Here is a 26,959-nt window from a genome sequence, read left to right as displayed (position 1 = left end):
CACCTCCCTTTTGATGATGGATATCTTGTTTGCCCTTTGGCATTCCGTCACAAAAAGGGAGAATACTTTGTAGAGTTTTTGCTTTCAGGGGGAGTTTTTATTTATTTTGGTTGGAGCTTGTTATTTATTTTGGTTGGAGCTTGTGGAGTTTAGATTGTATCTAGGTGCTTCACTTTGTACTTTACTTTTTTTGTTCTTGCCATGTTTTTGATGGGATATTCATGTTAGGGGGAGTTTTATGTTTTGTTGATACTTTATATGTTTCTTGTTTTAAACTGTTTATTGATTTATATTTATGAGTCATTCATTGATATATGTCTTTATTTGTGTGTTGTTTGAAATCAAGAAGTTATTGTGTTTACTTGTATTGTTTCCACACATGCGGTTATGCATTTTGTTTAATGTTTCAGCAAATATACAGGTTGATTCAATTGAGCTGCTGTCTACACTTGCAAGTAATGGATAGTAGTTAGGATTGAATTTGTTTTATGAGCATTATTTTGTAAAGGACTTTTTATTTTGTAAAGGACTTTTTATTTTGTAAACTTTGAGCTTCTAGTTGTGTTTTGTCACGAATTGCCAAATGGAGAGTTTGTTAGGTTCTAAAGACTTAGGATTTATGTATTTAGAACTCTAATTTGTATTGTTGGCAAACCATGATCAAAACAATGTGTTTAAAAGTGTTTAAGTCTATCTCAAAGTTGTGCATCTATGTAAAGTTGGAATTGAGTTAAAGCAGGAAAGGATTGTGCCTTTCGGCCTGGCTCGATCGATCGAAAGACAGGCTCGATCGATCGAAGCTTGGGCAAAATGTTTTTCTGCAGAATTTTCCAACTCAGCCCTAAGTGCTTTAAAACGTTTTTAGGGTTTCTTATTTGTCCTAAGTATAAAAGGCAAACCCTAGTCACGTTTTAGTGTTGCTCATAATTGTGGTTTGTGTAAATCTCTTGTGAGATTTAGAGGAGCTTTCCTTTACACAAACTTAGGGTTTTCAAGGAGAAGATTTATCTACGCCTTGATGATCAATTCAGTTACTACCATTAAAGCTTAAAGAAAACACAAGCGGGTGTGCTTGTATCTGGTGGTGAATCCAAGAAAGAAGGAGTCTATGGATTCGGAGCTTGCACGTGGTCATGTCAGTAAATTCTACTGGTTGGTAGTAATAAAAAGTCAAGTGTGGGGGCTTGTAAGTCTTATTGTATGAACTTCGATTCTTTCAAGATAGTGGATTCAAGTTTACCTTAAGGATAGCTAGGTCAAATCCTCCCCAGGTTTTTACCAGTTTGGTTTCCTAGGTGATCATATCTTGTGTTATTTATTTTCCGCTGCTTTGCATGATTTGATCTTTTATATTGTGATAACCTAGACTTGTTTAAATTGGACTAAGTAACAACTTGGCTAATTACCTAGGTTAATCCAATTGTGTTTTAAAGGGGTCTAAAAACTGTCATAAATTTTTATAGCTTGGTTTAATAAACAAAGTTTGTATAAATTGCTCATTAATTTCTCAAAAAATGAAAAATAATGTTAGCTTCCATATGAAATAATCAAGATTCATTTCATGTTCTAATCAAAATTATACATTCTCCAAAAAAAAAAAAAAAAATTATTGTGTTTGGTTTTGATGCATATTTCACTATATTATAACATGTTACAAAATATCTTGCCGTATATAATAATTGAAAGCAAATTGCAACAGGTTTAATTGCAAGTATGATATATATATATATATATAGGACAAAATTTTGGTACAATACCTTAAGTGTTGTTCCTAATGTTCCCCACTTAAGATTGAGCCATGTGGTCACTTAACTAAAAAAAACACTTTCATCCTATGAGAAAAAATCCACATGGCAGAATCTTATAAGGGGAATCTAAGGAACAATACCTAAGTATTGTACCTAAGTCTTGCCCATATACATATACACACACACATATATATATATAAAGATATAGACTTCTTTACCTACAGAATATATACTACTCCATATTACAATGTAATCACATTATTTGAGATGAGTTTGTGACAATTACTTATAAGTCTCAAGTCCAACTCAGGTCGCCCCCTCTACCCATTTTTTGTTTTCATTAAAAAAAAAAGAGTCTCAAGTACTATTATCATTTTTAACTTCACCACACACAAAAAAATAAAAAATAAAAAATTGTGATGTCAAATTTTCCAGCGCATTGCGTGGGTTTGTGACCTCTTAGGCTAGCATATATAAAAAAGAAGATATTTGGCTTTTTGTTGATTTCTTCGTCAAGTTATGACACATCAACTTTGAAGGCTGCTATTATTAATTCTTTAATTCTTTATATTTCTGCCCAACTCTTGTTTCTTCTCTTCGACTACTTCAATGCCACAAATTGTTCCAACTTAGAAAAACCCAAGGTCATCACCAACAATGACTGATAAACACCACCAATGCCTCCATAGTTGCAATAGCTACTGTCATTAACTGCGAGAGAAAAAGCATTGAATGTATTTTCCTTCAATTGAGCAATTGCCTTTGTGTTATTAAGGCACCACAACATGTTGAGCAATTGCCTTTGTGTTATCAACTTGATAACCATTTTGGTATTGATCAAGCACATGTCAATAGGACACTCATTCTACAACTAAAGACGGTTAACACTTGCTATCTGAAGTGTTAATGGAAGGCTACAAACAATTTGTTGTGAAGGCTTTTATGATTGTAGTAATGGCATTATTAGCTTTTATCGGAAGCATACAAGGGCAGCCAATTTGTTTCTTTCGTGAAGCTTGTTGATGCCAAACTTGTTCACGTCCGCCGCACATACACAATTGAAATTTGCAAAAACATATAAATTGTATGAGTGAAGTATGAATAACATATGAAATATATGAGTAAAGTATTTTAACTTTTGGTTGATTTGCTACATTTTTTGTACGTTGCCTCTCTCTCTCTCTCTCTCTCTCTCTCTCTCTCTCTCTCTCTCTCTCTCTCTCTCTCTCTCTCTCTCTCTCTCTCCATATAGTATGTTACAAACATAAAATATCACAATAGCTACAATTCTTGACATGAAAACTTCTCAAATGAGGAATTTTAGAGCTTCATCTTAGCAAAAATAACTATTGAGATTTAATGAAATTGTGCTTTCTTTTAAAGCGTTAAATTTTTTTGTCAATTTATGGACTTCAATTAGATCGATTGGAAGTTGCTTATGGATGAAACACAGTGACGGAATTACACTATGGCCAGGGAGCCATAGCTTTTGCTTAGACCAATGATTGTGTTTCTTCACAACTTTGTTCATACTAAAAAAAAAATGGTTCCAACTTCATACATTTGATAAATCGGGGGAAAAATAAAAGAAGCTCCGTTGAACAAAAACAACAAAGGGTGCACTATTCATATATGGTATTCATTTTCTTCTTTTAATTAGAATGCTAGTCTCAATACTTACTATTTTAAAGCACATATTTTCAATTCTATAATTTTAGATGATCTTAGATATCAATCATGAAAATGACATGTTTATAAAAGTCAGCCACAACTTTAAATCACCAACCTGGGTTTTGGATTTAAGTATATATTATTTGAACTTGGACTTACTTGGAGCTATATGTTATATGGAAAAACTGAATTGAACAACTTAGGTACTGGGAACCTAGACTTATATTTGTCAATTCAAAGTCAAAGCCTTCTCCATGCCTTTCTGCATAAAAACAGTCCTCTTGGGAATTTCTCCCTGCAATAACCAAACAATGATTGCCCACTTGTTACAACAGGGGCTTTCAGAGCAGCGTGTAGGAGGGATTCCTTTACATCTGTATACTCCCTTATAGGAGATATTTCCGAGCAGCATGCCAAATTTTCACTAAAACCATTTTCAAATTTCCCTCAAAGTTCACAAATCGTTGTTAAATTTGATGCAAACATAGGTTACAATATATTTAGTAAAGACTAGAGTTGGGATCTCTAGGGAGTAAGCATGAAGAATGGAACAAAAGATTGACCAGAATGCCATTACAAGATATCTTCAATAAGCTATGTCATTTCACATTTATTATCTCTAGATTATTTTTTTTTTAACAAGTAGAAAGTTTTATTGAAAAGTTTAAGTACTTCATTTTCACAATGATAAACACAAAGTATCTAAAATAAATACAAAGATTTATTTATATAGGTAAGTAATGCAATCTTATTAATTAGAGAAAATATAAAATTTGAGTTCACAATGATGAACACAAAGGGACAAAAGAAAATACAAAATTTTCATATGGCAGGTCTAAGAGAAGCTAGAAACTCAAGGATTGATGAACAATTAGATGAACCCCAACACCTTGACTAATCAAAAAAGTTAAGAGAACTATGAAACTCAATAACAGAAATACAATTAGTAAAGCCCCAAGCCCCAGATCACTCAAACATAGTAAACTTAATTATCTCTAGATTAATTATTAATTTAACCTTGTGCAATAATTACCATTGCCACTGGGCTGCACCCTAAAAATTTAATATTATAGTTGCAGATATGCAACTTAGCCTCCATTAGAAATCTGAAGTCTGAACTATATCCTACGTACATGCGACCCTAAAGTGCAATAGACATATAGCTTTATAGTAAAAACAGGTCAGAGTTACCTGCTGATTTGAATGGACTTCAAATTGAGGTGCCTTTGACATAATCTTCTCCACCTGATCATATAAGTTGTAATAAAAGTAGTTGCGGAGTAGAAGGTTAAGAAATGTTTTTTACATCACACCAATATCAGCATTTAAGACATTGGTATTATGGACACGCATGCCCTATCAATTACAAATTTACCAGACCCAACTTGTCGCGGTGCAGGGTTGCAATCCGGTGCAGGGAAAGGAGGTTACTGTTAATGCATGAACAAAGCACAAGACCTTGGCTGGGCCTATGCTCACCAAATATTAAGAACTTCCACACATTCTCAAGGCTTCTTTTCTTCCCTCTTTTTTGCTTCATATTTATTTTTATTTTTAATTTTTTGGATTGTAGTAAAATCTCTAATCTAATCGTTTACAACACTATCAGAAAGACAAACAAAAAGTTACAGGTCAAATTTTTACATGTTCTTTCAAGGAATTGCCACAAGCATTGTTAAGAGCTTTGATGGCAAGTAGTGTTTACGAGTTGATTGAAATATTGAAGAAAGGATATGACTGACCTCCGAGAATTGAGAGGGAGAAGAGAGAACAGGAAACAAAATTGTTGGTTAATTTCTGCATGTTCTCCTTACAAGGCCAAATTCTTATTTGTACATGTACCATCCTGACCGGCAGATTAACTACCTAGCTGATCTAGTAACTCCTTATGCCAGCTGGCGTAACTACCTCTAAGAACCTACCAATTAGTCTCATGCGTCAACAATTGAGCACATGCTCTAATTTAATATCTTCTACACTACTAAGCTAGCATAATACTGCCCTTATCAACATACACTTAGTCACTACTTAACACAGAACCAGAGTAGCTAATAGGCTCAGGCAGCACCAGATCAAAGCACACAGCAGTAGCTCTAGGATTTAGACAACAACAGATCACAGCACACATGAGACATAATATGAGATTCCTAAGAAGCATTAAGGTTTGATACAAATCAAGAACAAAATTCACCTACATTAGATCAATACTTTTCTGCCTATCTCAAAATAAAATGATACCAATGGAAACAACATGATAATGGTCTCATTTGTATCACATTTACATAACAAAATCCTATGATTATCACTAACGGTTTCACTTCTTATCTAGATATTACATTTAGTAAATAAGTTCTAAGAAATTGTCATAGTACATAGATATTCAAATAACTATTTTAAATTTAAGTACATGACTTCATACTTCTTCATACTTCGGGGCTTTAACAAAATTGGCTTTGAGGTTTGATTTCGGAGAGGGTGTGGTCTTGATTGATGCTTCCCTAGTGTGTTTGGAATCTTCGCTAGAATTCCGCCACGAAAATCTAGCTAAAACTGTATGTCCTTAAATTTTTACAAAACTTACAAATTCAGGGTTGTTTATGCACAGGCTTAGGGTCCAAGGTAGTTGGAATATGTTGAAGAATGTGTTCCTTAAGAAGTATAAATTATACAATCTAATAAAAAGAGAAATTCATATATTGACAGCAACAATAAAAAAAAAAAAAACACACAAATATGTAAAGTTTACAATTGTCTTCTACGAATTTTCATATTTTGAAATCGTTGCATGAAAGTCTCATTATCAATGCTACAATCATTCATTCATTGAATGTAGAACAAATTATGGAGCAAAATTTAATTTTATTGGCATAAACAAAATTGAAAGTGTTCCAAAATATTTTTTGAAGGGTAGACAAATAAAAATTTTTAAATTATTATATAAATAAAATAAAAAAATAAAAAATAATCAGTTCAAGGTGGCACCGCCCCTAAGTTTATGGATGACAATTTACGCTTACAGGCTTTGAGATCAATTATGCAGATATCGAATTCGGCTGTGTTTGGCCACAGCAACAAATAAAAACATGAGTTCTATATAGTTATAATATAGAGAGAACAGTAAATTACAGCAACATGCAATCCAAGAAGTGAATGTAGTGATCCATGGAATATTTCTGGACCGACACAGTTGTCAACTCAAACTTCCCCCAGTCCTCGTGCTCATACTCATTAGAAATGTCAAGTATGACACAATAAAGGTATTCAATAGACGGTTGTGGGTCCTTCTTCTTGACGGAGGACTTACGTTTACTATATATTCAAACCTGCTTATTGCATTCATAAATCTATTTTTTGCATTAATTAAAACTGTTCATTATTTTCTCATAAAAATTTATCATTGTTTTCTACATTAACTGTTTCTAGCATTCTATTTAAAATTATTTTTTGTTCAGTATTATTTAAAAAATTGTTCACTGTTTTTCCTGCATAAATTATTCTTTGTTCACTACATAAATTGTTCATTGTTTTCTCATTTATAAAAAAAAGCATTACGCTCAAGTTTTGCATTTACAAAGAACTCGAGTTTGGTAAGCTCGAGTATTGTGTTGCACGGAACTCAATTTTACCAAGCTCGAGTTCCATGTGGCATTTTTCAATAAAAAAAATCTGCTTCAGCATAAGTCTTTTTTATGAAACTCAAGTGTTTAAAACTTGATTTACACAGCAAACTCGAGTTTCATGAAATCGAGTTTCAAAAAGTAGTATTTTGCTACTTATTTTGCAAACAGTGGTATGTTGCTAATAATTTCTGCAATAAGTGGTAAATGGCCGATTTTGCCTAGGGAATGGGTACGTACTGTTTGGAGAAGAGAGAGGCCAGCAGAGAGAGAGAGAGAGAGAGAGGCTTGGTGAGAAAATACAAAGAGTGATCTCACTCTTTTCTTTGAACAAATCTGAGAGATGGAGAGTGGGGTGGGTTTTGTGTTTTTACTCAAATCACACTTCAGGTATTTTTTCTCTCTAAAAAATTTATCTTCTCTATGGTTTGCTTCTTTTCTTCTTTCCATTCTTTTTGGTTTCATTTCTTTCCATTCTGAATTTTCGGATGAAGAAGATGTAGCGGTTGTTGTTTTTTGTTTTTGGTGTATTGTATTGGGGCATGATTTTTGAATAAAGGTCTCTCTCCCTGTGGTTGTATATATATAGAAAAAGAGTACCGTATCAACATAGGAAGATCTGACTGCAATTGATGAGACCCATGAATGGTTTTTTTTTTTTTTTTTTTTTTTTTTTTTCTGGTTTTGTTTTTTTCTATTGTTATTGTGAATTTCTTGGAGTTCTCAGAGGTTTTGAAGTTAAATTGTTCAATTCTGATTTGGATTTTCAAGATTTTTTTTTTTTTTTTAGAAATACAATTTTGCCAAGTGTTCGATTTTTATGCTTTTTATCACTTACTGGTTCATTCTTGATCTTTGTATGATTCTTTTTTTTTTTTTAATGGATTTGTAGAAACTTTAATTCCTAATGTGTATAACATATTCAAGTGTCAAGCTCTGAACAGTTCTTGGTTTCTTTCTTTGTTTTCGTCTTTTTGAGGCCTTAGTAGAATTCTGATGGTATTTGAAACTTTGAATGCAGTTAGAAGAACATTCATGGATGTAGAGGGATTGAGATGGGTACTTACACTTTATTCTTTCCTCCTTTAGTTCTATTAACTGAATCTTACGATACATTAATTTTAAAAAAGTTTTAATTAATATTTAACAAATTTACGACTTTTTAGTATTCTATATCTCTCTAAATTTTTCTTTGGTTTATTCATTTCGCAAATCACTAGTGAGTCTTTTACATTAAACAATACTTTGTATTTTGTCTTTTTAACTAGAAAGCCTCTAATTGTTTCAGGACCTACATTGTGCTTTATACCTTTTTTTTTGTGGCTGATTTTGCTATTTTGCAGTTGCCTTAGTGTCTTCTCTTGTACTGTTAGCTTGGGATCTGTGATATGTTTGGTTCTACTTTCTCGTAGGGCTGTTAATTTGTATATAGCTTTGTTTTGTTCAGTGAAAATTTATTGGTTTATCAAAAAGCGATCACCTACATTTTTATTTATTTTAATTTTAGAGGATGTTGTCATGCTCTAACATTGGATGTGTGAATAAATTATTGTTTTATACATAATATGGAGCATATTAAGTGATGGGAACATATTAGATTAGTTACCTAAATCTATAACTCCCTTATCCTAATCAATTTTATTTATTTTACCCATAAAACACTATCATACAATTGGATGGCTAAAGCTTATTTGCATGGGGAATTTTTAGACTACACCTTGAACAATTTAAACAGTGTTTGAAATCTTAATGAAATTGGTAGTTCTTGTATGTACGAATACTTATAGATTAGTGATTGCATTCTTCTTTCATACCCTCCTTAAATTTTTGTACTACTTTCATTCTTTTCTTTGGTATGACAGCCAATTAAAGGACCTCAATCTAATGGGAGTTTAGCCTGCTGAATTTAAAAATCTTACTCATTTGTGAGAACTATAAGAAAAACATGCATGTTTTCTAGCATTATAGAAGTCAGTTAACCTAATCATGTCATCATTGTTTTGCTAAATTTTTCTTAGAGATTATTGATTTTGGAGAGTTGCTAGTGAGCAGTTGATGCAAGGTCTGTTGCTTGAGTCTAGGAAAATTGTCTGATATGTGACTTGTGTGTGATAGTTTTTGGCTTTTTGTGTAGGCTCTGTAAATAGTTTTTTGAAACTATTACCGTGTACTGTTAGTGTTAACTGTCTAGCTATTCCAAGTAACTTGATGTTGGTTTTATTGACTTGAGTTGGGTTGTGGCTTAATTTGTTGATTTGAAAAATTCTATTTAAATAACCAAACAAGTTGTAGTGCTGTGTTTTTGTACTTGGGTCCTAGATATAATGTTTATTTTTTGTTTTCTTGACCAAAGGTTTTGTTGTGGATTATTGATATGCGGATTGTAATAGTTTTAGGATGCATTAAGAAAGAGTTTGGTGGAATTGTTAACTAAAAGGGGTAAAAAGAACAACCTTTAATTGGGTTCATGTTTTAGTGTTTTAAATCATTGGTTTTTACCTTCTTTTTGTTGGACTTTTGGTTGGTTAAGTTTTTGTTATACCATCATAAAACCAACTTTGACTATGTTTGTTGTGTTCAATTTAGGTGGCATGACAATATCACTTGGTAAGATCAGAGATTTATGGTGGTGACAAGTTTTCTAGCTGAACTTCAAGATCAAACATTCAAAATTAATCCCTTTAAGAAGAAAAGATTGGATCAACTTTAGTGTGCAAGGACAACTTGGAGAGAACCATAGTGCTTTGCTGTTATGGTGCTACAACAACAGAAAAGAAGATATTCATTGTAGCTCTTAGAAAAGCTCTTGGGGAAGTTTTTGTTATGTAATTATTCTAATCATGTAGAAAAATTTGTTAAGATTAAGAAATTAGTATTATCTATGCATTTTTTAGTACAAAACCTTGTGGTTTTGTGTTATCTAATGAAAAATATAATTTTTTTAGTAAAACAAAGGAGCAACACGTGCCTTGCACGTGCAGCCCTAACTAATCAATATATAAAAAAAGCCAATAGGCTTAATGAACAGTATTTTGGTTTATTGAGTCGCCTTTATCCTTAATTTTTTTTTTTTTTTTAAGTTTTGAATAGCTACTACAGTGCCAATTTGGTTTGTTCAATTGGCACTGTAGCTATAGTGCTTTGGTTTCATCAACCTCTGCACTAGAGGTGTTCACCAAATTGCATAAACCGCACCAAAACCGTCCACAAAATGGCATAACCGCATCGCACCGCAAGTAACAGTGCACTGCACCACATGGTGCAGTGCAGTTTGTGGTTTTATAATAAGAAAACTGTACAAACCGCATTGCACTGTACCCTCTCTATATATTAACATATTTATTTTTTTAATATTAAATATATTATTAATAGTTTAATAACCCTAGTTTTCAAAAAAAAAATTAATAATCTTAGCAAGTGTTGATTAGGAAAGCCAACCCAAAATAAAGAAAAACTAGTTCAATAGTTTAAAACTTGGTCCAAAACAAAGGAAAAAATCAGTCTTGGACTAGGCAGGAAAAGTCCAAAATTTGAAAAATATACTGGTTTCAAACCATTCAAACTGTATCTTATACACCACACTGCACATGTGACCTCAAAAATGAGGTGTGGTGCAGTTATGATTTTGGCTAAACTCTAAACCGCACCGTACCGCACCGCACTGCACATGTGACCTCAAAAATGAGGTGCGGTGTGGTTGTGATTTTGGCTAAACAGGACCGAAAGTGTGGTGCTAAAAATGGCCCAAAATTGCACTGCACCACACCTAGGGCCGGCTGAATGGTGGAGCAAGAAATGCGGTCGCCTAAAGCCCCAAGTAAAAAATAGGCCTCCAAATTTTAACCAATAGGGTTATTTATAATCAATAAATAAAATAATTTTTTTTTACTGGATGAAAAACAAATAAAAAAATAGAGAAAAATGCAATATCCACAATATTTTTCATAACATTTTTACAACTAATGCTAAGTAGCAAATTGTTACAACCTATTGTTGATAGCAAAAAATAATTATTGTGATATTTTCAAATAGAAAACAAAAAGCAGTTTAAAATCTAAGATTTGTTGTAAAAAATATTGTGAATGTTTCACTTCTAAAAAAAAAAAGGAATAATAATAAAAGTTTAGTTAGCAAACTTTTACTAGTTTTCATCTAAGTCTACCATTAACACCATTGTTTTACTTACCACTATCAATTTACCACATCAACAAGTATGAAAAATTTTGTCAAATTTTTTCTGTCTATAAAATTTCTAAAAAATGAAAAAAAAATTCGTAGTTCATTTTAATCAGTAGTAATTTTGCATCTAAAACAAGATGATCAATTTTCACCTTAAGCCCCCAAATGCATCAAGCCGCATCTGACCACACCGCAAACACCCCTAACCCTAACTCTCTCTCAATCTCAAACACTCTCAGTCTCTTTCCTGCATTTTAATTTTTTTGGGAGACTGAGACTGAGAGAGTTCACACTCTTCTCCAATCCTTCTCCAAGGTAATCTCTAATCACTCACTATTCAGAATTTTTATGTTATAAACTCAATATATTTTTTTTTATGTCAATGTCTCTTTTAATGTGTTGCTCTGCTATTGATTTTTTTTTTTAATTTATTTTATTTAATTATTGAATATGGGGTATTACATACTGCAGTTGGTGATGGTAGTTGATAAATGGAAAATGCAAATTATAGATTGAATTATTGGGGGCTTTTATTAGTATGTGGTTGTTGATGGGTATATTATATATTTTTGCTTTTGAGTGATATTTAGAACTGGGTTTTTGCTGATTTGGTGTGTGAGCTATTTGGAAATTGGGCGGGTCGGTGAACGTTAACGTTGCTGGACGAATTTCAACAGAGGGTTAACGTTGACCCCTCTGTTGAAATTCAAATTTTGATTTGGAAATTGGGCGGGTGTAGTTGTTGATGGGTATATTATATATTTTTGCATTTGAGTGATATTTAGAACTGGGTTTTTGCTGATTTGGTGAGTGAGCTATTTGGAAATTGGGCGGGTCGGTGAACGTTAACATTGCTGGACGAATTTCAACAGAGGCTTAACATTAACCCCTCTGTTGAGATTCAAATTTTGATTTAGAAATTGGGCGGGTCGGTGAATGTAAAAACTGAAAATAAAGCTTTTCATTTTCAATCTTCTTCATTTTTGGATAAATTTTGAACACAAGATAAAAATCAGATTATATCTGAAATTTTTATTTGCTAAGCTTGCATCAGATTGGCTGTTTTAGGACAGTGGTTTGAGATTCTTTTAAGTAGTGGTTTGTGCAAAATGAGTTTCCACAACTTATAGGATAATGGAAGTGCTAATTAAGCTATGAGACTTTTGGCTTCCTTTATATTTTAAAATGCTTCATGTTTTCTATCCCTTTTTATTTTCCTTTCCTATCCATCAAGTGCCAAAGAATATTGAGAGTTCACAATAATTTTTTAATGAAACAAGCTGGATTGTTTTCAGCGTAAACCTTAAGCTAGAGAGAGATAAAAAGAAGAATAGGAGGCTGTGGGTTATTAGCAACAAATAACACAGAAGTTGTGCTTGAATTTGTATGCAGGGAGTTTCACTCTATTTAATTTGATCATGTTCATGTGAGTTATCAATCATAATGGCCATGCTCTTTTTCTTTTCTTTTTTAATGTACCTATATGAATTAATTAGATTGCACTGCCCGTTTGTTAGTAATTAGCCATTTGCACTAAATTTGGAATGATGTCCAAGTGGCTATCAAGGCTATTGGAGCATTTAAAGCCAACTGCAGTTGCTGATGCATATGTGATTTTCAGTGTGAAAAGTAAAATGCTGGTGAGTTTCATTTAGTTTCCATTTCTTTTATAATGTATAAATCATTATATTGTGGTTTACATTCATGAGCTTATAACGTGGTAAATAGTGCTTATGAACCATTAGTTAAGGTGCCTTACCAGGATCTTATAAAATATGTGTGAAAATGTGAAAGATAATATATGTGCAAAAATTATGTGTGTGCGTGTATATATATATATATATATATATGTATACACACATATGTAATCTTTAGTACAATTACTTATTTGTTTTAACTTAAATGACTTATAAATGAATTGCATGAGGTTGATTAACTATTTTTGGCACATTACCAATTATTTATAGCATTTTTTTTTAGTGTTACATTCTACTAGAGGCTTTTGTTTGTTCAAATTCCAAACCAATTGAGAAGGGAAATTAAGGTATCAGTGGAGCAAAAGTTTTATTTTGGGAGAAAGAGCTAAAAATTAGTAGTTTCATCATTGTCACGTAATAGAAAGTTCCAAGCTCATGCTGCAAATTGCACTTAAGTTCTTGAATGGTAGGGTATAACATGGGTTCCAAAATAGGTGCCTAGGATCAACTTAAGGATAGTGTGTGCTAGGTTGGATAATTGATTGATTGGAGTCATTGTTACTTTCATATGCCTCTTATATCTATGGCTGGATTCATAGACAGCTTACCTTCTTCCATTAAGAATTTTCCAATTTTGTTGATCCAATTGGAAAATTAGACAGCTTACCTTTTTTGCTTGCTTATAAAAAAGGATATTAGTGCAATTTATGAAGGTTTGGATAACAGTTTGTTATCATTTTTCTTTATTAAATGAATCGAAGAGAATTTGTTATATATTTTTGAGTTTTTCATAGATACATGTTTGCATACGTGTTTTCATATATTTTTTAGTCTAATTTATTGATCTCTGTGATGTTTTGCAGCAATATGGTTTTCCTTCTTTGGTGATTTTTATTGGCTTTACTTGCACTAAGTGACGTCTGTATGCTTGTTAATCAAATAGTTCAATGAAAGCGATAGACATTTTAAGTGGAATTTCATTGTGGGTTTGTATGATTGTGTTTGAAATTGTAATTTTAAGATGGATTTGCTTGATTTTGATTGCTTGAATTTATTTGTCCTAAAGTAAATGTATCACAATAATTCTTTTGGGGTTATTGATATTGTTGGGTCGCTTAGAATAATGGTTAGAACTCTAAGCCTTATGGTCGTGGTCGTAAGAAAATGTTTGCTCTATTCTCTGCCCTCTACGACACTCAATATGTAACATTGGTTACTCATTTTTGGATTGGATATTAGCTTTAGGATGTTGATTATAATGACAGAGTTTTGTATAACCTTGTACACATTCTTATGTAGTGACCACATAGCACTTCCGAAAGCTTCTGAAGGATGGAAGGATGCAAACCATAATGAAAAGAATCCTGTCAAATGGGTTTCCATCAACCTCAAGGTCCTAACCTTTCCCTATCATTTTTTCATTTTTTTTTTTCAATTAGGGTTCTATTAATTTGGGATTTATATAGATTTAATTTTGGTGTTTGATTTGGGTGTTCAATTTGGTATTTTAGTTTTCATATTGTAAAATTAATCTTTTTCTTCCTATCACACACAAGCACATAATTTTTTACATGCATGTTATTATCAGCTTTGTTTTACGATGATACATGCTTTGGAACTTTGGATTTGGGTGTAGATCCAACATTCATTAATGCAGCCACGATAGATAACCAGTACTATATATTCATAGTTTTCTTTTATTTACATGCACACAAACTAATGGGTTTAGCTAATGTGAATATCCTGTTTAATTATGTTGAATATCTTGGTAATGAGTTTAGCTAATGTGCAGCTCATGGAGGAGACAATTTGACATGATCAGGTCCTTGAGGCCGTGGACTATCTCCTCCACGGCCTTAAGGACCTAATTATGTCGAACTGTGTCCTCTAGCACGTAGTCGTGTCGAAGTGTCTCCTCCACGGTCTCTAGGACCTAATCATGTCGAACTGTCTCTTCCACGACCTCCAGTACCTGATCATGTCTTGTAGGGCGTGGAGGAGAAAGTTCGACATGATCAGGCCATGGAGAAGATAGATTGAGATGATCAGGTTTACTTCATACTTTCACATATTTGCTACTAATAGTGATAAGTTATCAACACCAAGTATTATATGGTTTGTATGTACTCTTTAAAAGAAGCTAAGAGCATTGGCATTGGTTCATCTGAAATTTCCTGTCTATTTTAGAATAAAAACCCATTTTTTCTATTTTACACGAACACTTTTCAAAACACCCCATATCAAATTATCTATTTTAAACTACAACTCATTAAAATAATATTTCTTTATCAATTTTTTAAGAATTCTCTCGTTTACAATAAAATTGGAAGAAGCACATTGCAAAGTATATTTCTTGTATTCAAATTATTACTTTTTTTTTTATACAAGATAGAATTCTACTCTAGCCTAATCTAAGTGTATATGTGTGCGAAGCTTCCTCCTGGAGACTTGAACCCCGGCCCTTGCCCCCCACACTCTACAAGCACTTATACTTGTGGAGTGACCATCGCACCAAGGGTGTGTGGTGGTGTATTCAAATTATTACTAAATGTCCCACAATTTTTTCAATGGCAAAGAAAATGGTTGTTGAAAGGCTTCATAGAGTTTAGGTTTGTCTAAACTTGTTGTAGCTTTGGATTCATGTTAATGTGGTGCTAAAATAAGTTAATGAAATTTCTTGTCCTATATCATGACAAATAATTTTACATTATTTCACTTTTCTTTTGTCATTTCAGTTTGTTTTGTGATTTTGATAGCACTTTGTGTAATTTTTATAGTTCAACTTGATGTATGAGGCTTCAGCATGGATGTGTGAGGCTTCAGCAAAGCTAAGAATGACGATGAGGATTAACATTATCAATTTAGCGTGGATGGCGTGAATATCTTGCAACAGAAATAGAAGATGCAAATGACTAGCAACATGGATAAAAGTATGAGTAATGGATGGAGTGGTTCCTTTATCCAAGGGAGCTGGTAGTAGTCGATTCGAGTTAGAATTCAACCAATAAATTCCTAATTTTTAGGTAGAGCTATCTATTGAGTTATTAGATTATTATATGTTCAATTATCTTATCATTGTAATTCAGTTGATAATCAACTTTGAGATTTGAATAATAAAGAAGGCATATTAATTCCAGAAATTCTCCTCTTGTAGGTTGCAGCTAGAAGTGTTTTTTTTTTTTTGGGGGGGGGGGGGGGCGGTGGTGTGGGGGGGATGAAGTTAAATGTTGTTTGGGGTTTGATGTAGACGTTATATTGTCTTTGGTCTATCTATGTATATCTTTTTGGTTCTTTTGTATTTGATATAATTTTGGCTAAATGGCACTTAAATAAATCACATTTATAAATAAATCATTTTTGGATTATTAACAAGTTATTTAAAATGTATTATTTTACCATCTATTTGAAGAAAAACTATTTGTTTTTGCCTCTATTATGCAAATTTATTTTATGAGACATTGGAAAACTATTTTGAGTGTTCAATAAATCTTTTAATAACACTGAAGTATCATCAATTTTCTCATGAGCTGTCTATTATGAATGTAATAATTGGCCTTAATTTTACCTATGAAAATAAACACTGCCAACGAAGAAACACTTTTTTTGTTTACAAATATATATAATAATAATAGGTAAAGCAGAGAGAAAATTCAATTAAATTTAAAATTAGAATTCAATTAGAGTCTAATTTTGCATCATGTGTCTTATCTAATTTAAATTTTAGAATTTTGTGCCAAGTGAATTTTGCATCATGTGTCCTATCTAATCTAAATTTTTAAATTTTTGTACCAAATTAGTTAATTTAGTGTAGAAAACGAGGAGTCCATTATAATAAACCATAAAAAACATAATCATATTACTAAAAAAAATTCAAATTTATAAGTCATCTATATATATATATATATATATATATATATTAATTGGTGAAGCTTAGAGAAAATTGAATTATAATTTGACATTATAATTCAATTTTGCACCATAAGTCTAAATTTGGGAATTACACCATAATTATCCACTTAAACTTGTGTCATGTGTCTGCTTAAGTTTTTTAATCTTTGTGTTAAGTGAGTTAATAAGTACAAAATACTAAGAATCTAATATTAATGAACTATAAAATTTAAAAATAAAAAAAAAAATCACATGTACTCAATAAAAATCACCACATGTTTCTCAAAAAATAAATAAAATAAAAATCATCATATAACAAAAATCACCACATGTTCTATCTTATTAAAAATTAGAAGAAAAAAAAATGATCATAAGTAGTATTAGCTTTAGATAAGAATTTTAATATATGAATAATTACGTTTACTTTAAAATAATAATTTGACTAATTATCTATATTTTATGATAAAAATTGTGTTTAATTTTAAATGTATCTATATGTATGCATGAATGTATGTATTACAGCTTTAAAAAAAAATTAATTTGACTAATTATTATATTTTTATAATAAAAATTTTGTTTAATTTTAAATGCATCCATGCGTTTGCATTGAGTTACATGCTAGTTTAAAATTAATATAAAAAATACTTTGAATATGCCTATCAGGTGTCTTGTTAAAATAATGAAAAACCTAAATTTTAGTTTTGTATATAAATTTAAACATAATTTTTTAAAAAGTCCCACTAAATGTCTTCAATAAATTGAATTAGAATTAGGTCCTAATACATTACTTAACTATTTAAACTATCCTTTCAAATTTAAGCACATAAAAGTAGTACATAACTTTCAATTGGCATAATTCTGTAATTTAATGCCATATAGAACAACAAAAATTAGCCCCATTTTTAAAAATTAAAAAAAAATAGTATAAGAACTAATTTCTTTGCAAGAACAAAAAGTCAAAAACACAGTAAAAATTTAAACTTTGGCCTTCAGCAGGTTTCATAGTGACACAGAATATACCAAAATATGCCAAAAAGTGGCCTAGAGCAAATTAATTTTGGAACCTATTATCATAAAAATGAACCCAAAAATTGCTTGACACAATATGAAACTATAGTGCACATCAACTCTCTATCTCTATAAATACTAGTGCTGTGTAATGAAAATGAAAAAAGAAAAAGAAATAGAAACAGAGCAATATCAACTCGTACCTAGGCCGTGATGTCCTGATGCCATACTAGAAATTAATTTCTATCTTTATAAAAGGCCTTCCACGGTTCCACCAAAATACAGAGCTACCCCATATGCGTCCTAAGCACAACAAGAAATGTTTATAAAGTCAGCTTATCGATTGTTGAGCCAACTACAACATCTACCTGAGGGCTGAGGCCACTTGTTACGTTGGGTGCAAGCACCTCATATCATTATAACTGTTGTCCATATCAAATCCTAACTAATCAAATCCAAAAAAAAAAAATCAGATTTCAGCACCAGAGAGTGGGGCTTGTATATGTCAAATGTTAGGAACATTTGGCATTTAAGCCCCAAAACTGCTTAACAATGGGAAGGCCAAATGCTAAAAGGCCAAATTTATTTTGAGATATAGCTACAATACCATCTCAAATGTAAGATGGTACTGTAGCTGAATTGCATAAAAAAAAAAAAAAAAAAAATTTAATACTCTCATTTCTCTCTCCTCTCTCATTTTAACCCGGTTATTTATCTCTCCTCTCTCATTTTTTTCTCTCTCTTTTCTCTCTCTTCCTTCTCTCTCTTCTTCTTGCTCTCTGATTCTTCTCAATATCTTCACTCTCTCCAGCAACTCTCTAGATCGGCATTGGGTTTCTAGATCGATGGTGGGTCTCTAGATCGGCGGTGGGTTTCTAGATTGGTGATGGGTGGGTCTCTGCTTTTTTCCTTCTCCGGCAACTCTCTCTCTCTTTCATTTTTCCTTTTCCATGTGGGTCAACAAAATCAACTTCCTTCAAGCTTCCCAGAAGCAAATCCACTTCCTTCGAGCTTTGACGGTGGTGGGTCTGGTTTTTGATCGTGGGTTGCTGTGTTTTTTTTTTTTTTTTTTTTTTTTTTGGTGTGTGGTGTTGATGGGCGGAGAGGGTGGTGGTGGTGGTGGTGTTGATGGTCAGAGGGCAATAGGTGCAGCGGCGTGGTTCTGGTCTTTTCTCTAGTTTTTTTTTTTTTTTTTTGGTGTTGACGGTAGATTATAGGTTGCCAGCGGTGGTGGTGATTGTGGTTCTTGAACAGAAAGAAAGAGAGAGAAAGAATAAATAATGTTCTTGGGCTGTGGTGTTTGGGTGATTGGTGTTTGGTGTTTGATGGTCTGGGTTTTTTTTTTTTTTTTTTTGGTGTTGATGGTAGATTATGGGTTGCTGGAGGTGGTGGTGGTGTCAGGTGTGTGTAGTGCAGCAGCAGTGGGCGGTGGTGGGCATGTGGTGATGGTGTTATCTATAAAATTTGTGGTTGTTGAACAGAAAGAATGAGAAAGAAAGAATAAATCACGGTGACTGGAGAATATATTATTTTATTGTGTAGAAATATTATTTTATTGTGTATTTTAATGAGTAGAATAGGAAAATAAAAGTTTGGGATGCTGGAGGTATTGTAAAATAGTATGATATAATTGATAAAGTAGTTTTTTGGAATGGTAAAATAAGATGAGATATGAAAACCGGATGGAGATGCTTAACAAATGGTAGAGAGAGAGAGCGAGAGGAAAAAAAAAAAAAAAGCAAGGGTATGGACAAAAATGAAAATCAATAAATTATAGTAAAAACAAAAATAGTAAGCAAAAAACAAAAGTTATTAGGAAAAAAAAAATTAAAGATTATGGTGGGTCATGTTTGAATTGACGCACTAGTTTGGAAATTTTGTAAAATTATTGTGACTTTTTGTCTTGTCTTTTTTATAATACTAATAAATAACAATTATTTTTTAATTTTAATAAAAATTTAGTATAATATAATAATATTATTATTAATTTAAAATTTGATTATAATTATGAATTTAATGAAGATTATAATATAATTATGATTGATTTAAAATATTATTATTATTATTATTATTATTATTATTAAGGTAATCCATAAGTATCAAATATATATATGATGGTTTTTAGACCCCTTAAAACCAATTGATTTAACCTAGGTAATTAGTCAAGTTATTACTTAGTCCAATTTAACAAGTCTAGGTTATCACAATGACAAAGATCAAATCAAGCAAAGCAGTGGAAAATAAATAACACAAGATATGATCACCCAGGAAACCAAACCGGTAAAAACCTTGGAAGGATTTAACCTAGTTATCCTGAAGGTAAACTTGAATCCACTATCTTAAAAGAATTGAAGTTCATACAATAAGACTTACAAGCTCCCACGCTCGACTTCTTATTGCTACCAACCAGTAGAACTTGCTGACACGACCACGTGCAAGCTCTGAATCCATGGACTCCTTCTTTCTTGGATTCACCACCAGATATAAGCACACCCGCTTGTGTTTTCTTTAAACTTCAATGGCAGCAACTGAATTGATCATCAAGGTGTAGATAAATCTTCACCTTGAAAACCCTAAGTTTGTGTAAAGGAAAGCTCCTCTAGATCTCACAAGAGATTTACAAAAACTGCAATTATGAGCAACACTAAAACGTGACTAGGGTTTTCCTTTTATACTTAGGACAAATAAGAAACCCTAAAAACGTTTTAAAAACACTTAGGGCTGAGTTGGAAAAATCTGCAGAAAAACATTCTGCCCGGGCTTCAATCGATCGAGCCTGTCTTTTGATCGATCGAGCCAGGCCGAAGGCACAATCCTTTCCTGCTTTAACTCGATTCCAACTTTACATAAATGCACAACTTTGAGCTAGACTTAAACACTTCTAAGCACATTGTTTTGATCATGGTTTGCCAACAATACAAATTAGAGTTCTAAATACATAAATCCTAAGTCTTTAGAACCTAACAATATATATATAAATATATATATATATATTGTGATTATTTGGTAATTTACACGTCAAACTATAATTTTGATTAATAGTAAATACTAATCAAACCCTCAACTTTTTCAAAATGCACTTTCGAACATTTTTTACTTTTTACTATACACTTTTAAAAAAAATAATAATAAGAATATTTTCCTAATGTGTGCCCTTAGAGTATATATTAGTAAATCATTTTAGAGAACTTTTTATGAAAAAACAAAAAAGTAATTAATTATTTTGACAGCTTTTTCAATTTTCCATAAAAATATTCCCAAAATGAATGATTAATATATGCTTTAAGGGTATACATGAACCGGACCATAATTAAAAATTAAAAAAAAATAATAATAAAAAAAAAAAAAAAAAAAAACCAATTCCAAACAGCACCACTTTTTCAAAAAGGAAAATATCAAAAAGCTCCTAGTAAGAAAGAGTGAGTTTATCCAAGTTCCCACTAAGAATGAGTGAGTTGATCAAATTGAGAGAGTGGGAAAAAATAGAGAAAGACCAAAAATCACATTAGTAGATTAAGGGAACAACATTGAGTTTGGTTTTAGATATAGAATTGAGAAAAAAATACATATGACCAACCATAACTAACCAGTCGAGATCAATAGTAAACCCCAAAATTCTAGGGTTAAGTCTTTGCTTGTATATATAAAGTTGCAAATTTGAGTCCCCCCCACCCCCCCCCCCCCCCCCCCCCCCACCCCAAAAAAAAAAAAAAAAAACCACTTTAATCGTTTGTGAGGAAGAAGATTAGAGGAATTGCCTGTTTGGTATCTGAACTTGAAAGCAGCATCAACGGTAATCTTCAAATGCATCATGTTACATAATCGAGCACCACTTTGAAATGCATATTATTGTACAAATATAGGCCTCAAGAAAATTTATGGGATTTGTCCAAAGAAAAAAGATGTTGATTAACAGTGGCAGTGATACCATATGGTAAAAAATAAAAAATAAAAATCTCTCCATGAGAGAGCCAATGCTGTGTAATTTTATTCAGTATGTAACAAACAGTGTATATAACAAACATGAATTAAAAACAAAATGTTAAAAATAAAGTTCATGCTATTGGGGCAACTACAATTGAGCTTGAAGAGGGGCCAAAACAATACTTCCATTAAAAATACTGTGTATTCCAAAGCCGTCCTATGCATATTATAAAGTTTGTAGACTGTTCTCTGGTATAAATTGCCGATTCAAATGGAGTAGGATTCTTAAGGTTGTAAAGATAACTCTATTATTAAGGTTTTAGAACCTATTCTTCCATGGTAGAATAAGTGATTTGTTTTGGCATCTTTAAATTATTGATGACGTGACAAATCTAATCCACCCATTTTCAAAAGAATTTTAAGAACTCTGAATAAACTTATCCTACAAGCTCTAAAAGATCTTCAAAATTGTCATCTCTAGCTAAGGATTCCTTGATTAGGGGTGGCAATTCTTATTGGCATGCTAAAGTTGTGTCGTGTCATCTCATGAATATTCAACTATATGGGTCGACACTCACCCAACACATTTGTTAAATAGGTCAAAATTCTTCAACCCTAACACAATCTTTTTATTAAATGGGGCATTCATGTCAATCTGTTTGTCAAATTCTATCAAAACAGGAAGAAAAAAAATAGTATTAATTTAATTGATCTAAATTATGAAAAACCAAACAAATAGTTTTTTTGATATAAAATTCAAAACTAACAGAGTAACTGCATCACAAAAAATCATTTAAAACTGAAGCATATCTTAATATCATAAATAATCAATCACAATATGTGAAACAAAATAAACTACAATAGCTAATGTCATATCACAATAATCAATTTAAGAAACATAGATAAAGGTAAGAGTAAAGGACGATGACAATGATACGACAATGGCAGAGAATTCAAAGAAGAAAGTAAAAGAAGATAAAAACTAGGGTTTCAAGTGACAGAGAGAAGTAAAGGACGATGGTGAACGTGACCCCCATGACAGAAGGGTGACGGTGGCTAGGTGGCAAAGAAAATAAGGTGAAATTGAGGTCAAGTGAGAGGCAGCCATAGGACTTGGGAGAATGCAACTAAGAAAGAAAATAAGTTTATATACCTAGGATTTTGAATGGTATATTGGTTAATGACATTTAGTTAGACAAGTCAAACAAGTTCCGTGAGTTGGACACAAACACAAAAAGTTTATAGAATGAATCATTCATGTCAACCTAAATATGACACGAACCCATTAAATCTCAACCCATAACCTGCTAATTTCATATTGTGTTAAGTCGGATTTTGCCACCTTAACTTGATTCTTCATAAAATAGTAAATACACAACAATGGCGAGTAAAATGACGAACAAGATGGCCCACTAGCTCCATGCTCCTGTGAAAAAAAAAAAAAAATTTGAGAGAGAATCCGAAATCAACACAAGATAGACAAACCCCCAATTCAACAGCGGGAAATGGATAAATTATTAAATAATCGGATCAAATAATCAAGTGAGGCGTGTACCAGCGTCCTTCTTTTCCTCAATTAGTGTCATCCTTGCACTTGAGTCCAGGGATACAGATGCCAAAGCCCTGTATTCAGAGTTCACATGCTTCTCTATCAAATTAATTGAAGGAAAGAGCTGCAGCATAATTGTGATCAAGAAGTAAAATGCAGATATGTATGTTACAACCTTGAGTCATGCGAGAATGAAAGTGCAGTTACAAAGCCAAGGTGTGCTTTCTTAACAACCGTCTGAAACTGCTTACTGGCTGAATTTAAAATAAAAACATCACCTTGAGTTGTCCCACTGCATGTCAACCAATCAAAGGGAGGAAATGTTAAGTGCTCGAGAAAATGCATTGTAAGAGTTAAAACATACACCACACCGTAAGTATCGTTACAGACCAAAAAAAACAAAAAGTTCATTTTTTCAGAAATAGAGGAGGTCCTTCCCACAAAGGATTGGACCAAAAATGCAAGTTTTAGTCATTTCAAGACGGCAAACAGATTGAGGGCCTGACATATAAACCATTTTCCTTAAGCCAACGGTCTCAGAAACTATTGCAGGATGTCTTTAAAAAAAAGTAAGTTGTATTCTCTCAGTGTTGACCATAGTGAGATACATCTATACTGTAGATAACTCTAGATGGGAGGATTGTTGGTGATAAAAAGAACAATCACATCTATCAAGGATACAGAACTTGAAAAATAAAATCACGAGGAAGGTGAAAATTCATCTCCACGAGAACTTGAACTAGCCAAACAAGTTTTTTTACCAGGCAAGTAGCTTTCCATCTCGTGAAACAATGAAGGCCAAAATTGTGTCACGTACTACAGTCTTTGATCCTATCCTCTTCCAGGTTTTTGTATCCCATGTTACAATGTTTCTACCTTTACCTATGTAGAATAATAATCACAATGATCAGCTCATGAAATGGTACGGTATAAAAGGTAAGCACTTCTTTCAAAAACTGGAAGGATGGCTTCTAGTCTGATTTTCACCTGTCACTGCAGCAATATATAGAACCTGATTCATATCATTACTCGCAGACAATCTACAAAAGCAGAAAACTTAATCCTGTATGTAAACAAATCTTATTAGTTCAATCCATATTATAAAAGATTTATCAAATCAAATCAAAGAAAATCATGAAGACTTTTAAAAGATGTACTAGTATTATGCCTGTGCATTTTACTTTATACTTCTACCAGGAATGAAAGCTGTTTGAGTAGGGCTTATGAGAATATCAAGGCAAGCTTTAAGACGATTGGCCAGCAGCATAGTAATGCATTTGTAAATAATGTTGCAGCAAGAAATAAGTCTAAACAAAGACATAGTGGAATAGTTTAGTTACCTTAGGTACAAGAGTGATAATGGTAGCATTCACTTCACCTAGGAGCTTAGATGAGGAGAAGAAAGAATGAATATCAGTCAAGACATCACCCTTCACCATATGCCAAGCTTTCTTGAAAAATTGGACGGTATATCCATCAGGACCACGGGCTTTGTCACCGTCCATGAAAAACAAAGTGTCTTGAATCTCCCTATCTGTAACTTCCTGATGCAACTCCATTCTCAGCTGCTCAGGATGGGTCTTCTGCATAATCTGAGCAAGGTCAGAAATAGAACCAAAGAAGTCCCTATTAGCTGCTGATAGAAATTCACTGCTAACTCTTTAATCTGCCGAATATCCACCCTTGCCCCAGAAGCATCATAAAGACATTTTAGTTTATTTTTTAGCTGCCTTCACTTTCACCATTCTATGCAAATAGCCACTATTTTGGTCACCCAACCTCAGCCAATAGACCCGTGATTTCTGCCTGAGAAAAGCTTCCTCTGCACTACTAACAGATTTGTACAGAAGAGCTTCCTCTGCACTTTGTCCAACTTACAGAGTTCAGAACAACCAGGATTATTCAGGAGACTTAACTGGACTGAGTCATGTTGAGCCTTAGCAACTTCAAGTCTCACAGAAATTCCTCCAAACCTGGTCTGGTTAAAGACCTTTAACTCAACTTTCAGGAGCTTTAATTTCTTGTAGAGGAGAAACATAGGAGTTCCATGAACAACCTAAGACCTCACTTGACTTACAATTTCAAGGAAATGATCATTAGCAGTTAAGAAATTAAAGAAATTAAAAGAATCAGGACTAGCATTCTGCACAGACTAAAGGGATAAAAAGATGGCAGCATGGCCTGAAATCCCAGGAGGTAAAACTCGACCAGAGTCTAAGGAAAAACAGATAACTAAATGGAATTACTGAGGGCTTTGTCCAACTTCCTAGCCAAAAATGCAGTAGCATCTCTCTTATTATTCCAAGAGAACAGAACACCAATATAAGGATGATCAAATAGTCCTTGAACACCCATCCAATTAGCAAATTCAGCTTCAAAACCAGGGTTCCCCAATCCGCCAAACCTCTCACTCTAGTCTTTAACTACATTGAAATCCCCCAAAACCACCCAAGGTCTATCTCTAGTCCTCCATTGTGATCCAGAAATGGCTTGCCACATCTCCTGCCTTTTAAAACCACAGTATGCACCATAAACAAAAGGCACTTCCCATTTTGCTGAATTAGAAAGAAACACCACCTCCCAATGGATAACTTGATCAGCCTTTAACACCATTAAGACATGGAAAATATTAGTGTTCCAACAAACCCAAATTCTTCCTAATTCATGATTATCATAATTATTGAGGAAACCCCAATTTGGAAATAAGGCCTCTTTTATCTGTAGGCCATTCCTATCTCTAACCTTTGTCTCAACTAAATAAAACAAATCAGCTCTTTGATCCCTAATTAATTTCTTTACCTCTCTTTGTTTAGAAGGATCATTTAGACCCCACACATTCAATCACAACACTATCGTCTAACAATTTTCAAGTAAACTGTTCACATCACTCACCATTGGAGTATTAACAGGGTTAAGCACAATCTTACCCTTTTCCATGGCTTTCACAGTTTTTATTGACTTTAGTTTAGCTCCCTTCTCTATGCCAGCATCCAGAAATTCCAATAGAGTGAACTGGACTGGTGCCCCTTCCTCACACCCTTCAGCTTTCATCCCAGCAGCCACTTGAGCTCTAGTGACTCTCCTATTTCCTTGCCTAGGATTGGGGGACACCACAGATGCAACATTGGGGTCTTTCATTCCAGTATCGAGAAGAACAGGGACAACATCATTCACAGTACCACCCGCGGACTCAGAAATGTTAGCTTTATCTTGAAGTGCACTCAAGTCATCTTTCCTGAGGACAGAGACCTGCTTCTGTAGCCCCCCCTCATCATTACCATTCCCAACTTGAAGAGGGCCAAATCTATTAGGTGACACAGAAATTCCTCCACCCCCAGCCTCAGATATCTTCAGAGAGGAGGGAGGTCCTGTGAACCTGACCCTTATTCTTGGGAACCCAAGTCTTGGAAGGTTTAGAAGGACAGAATTTGGATAAGTGACAAAACGCTTTGCAATGCAAACATTTTCAGGCTTACATGGATTCTCAATTCCAACTTCCAAGATCTTTCCATCAGGCAATTCAACAACCAAATAATCAGGAAGTTCATCATCAAATCCAATTTGCACACAAACTCTAGCATATCCAAGCCTCTGGTGTTGTTAAGGGACTGCATCAGCATATAATGGCCTTCCCACTCTACTTGCTATATAACTCAAGCACTTGGGGGTCCATAACTC

At 33.0% G+C, this 26,959-nt stretch overlaps 1 protein-coding gene, 1 long non-coding RNA gene and 1 pseudogene across 2 annotated transcripts; 1 reads left to right on the top strand and 2 right to left on the bottom strand.

The window, feature by feature from the left end:
• LOC126707619 (probable 26S proteasome non-ATPase regulatory subunit 3) overlaps positions 1–26,959 on the bottom strand; it is a 153,546-nt pseudogene that overhangs the window by 121,580 nt on the left and 5,007 nt on the right.
• Positions 7,141–10,097, top strand: LOC126707624 (uncharacterized). Its single transcript, XR_007648999.1, has 2 exons — positions 7,141–7,426; positions 9,623–10,097. It is a non-coding gene; the product is annotated as an uncharacterized LOC126707624 (long non-coding RNA).
• On the bottom strand, positions 23,256–26,512 carry LOC126707620 (SEC12-like protein 2). The gene is made up of 5 exons (XM_050407375.1): positions 24,622–26,512; positions 24,269–24,344; positions 24,043–24,163; positions 23,457–23,573; positions 23,256–23,355 (listed from the first exon to the last, which is right to left on the bottom strand). The coding sequence occupies exons 2-5, from the start codon at positions 24,300–24,302 to the stop codon at positions 23,271–23,273; spliced, it is 357 nt and encodes a 118-aa protein (XP_050263332.1). The 5' UTR covers positions 24,303–24,344; positions 24,622–26,512; the 3' UTR covers positions 23,256–23,270.

Source organism: Quercus robur, chromosome 11, assembly GCF_932294415.1.
Source record: "Quercus robur chromosome 11, dhQueRobu3.1, whole genome shotgun sequence".
Taxonomy (NCBI): Eukaryota; Viridiplantae; Streptophyta; class Magnoliopsida; order Fagales; family Fagaceae; genus Quercus; species Quercus robur.
This window is presented reverse-complemented; position numbering and strand designations above follow the sequence as displayed.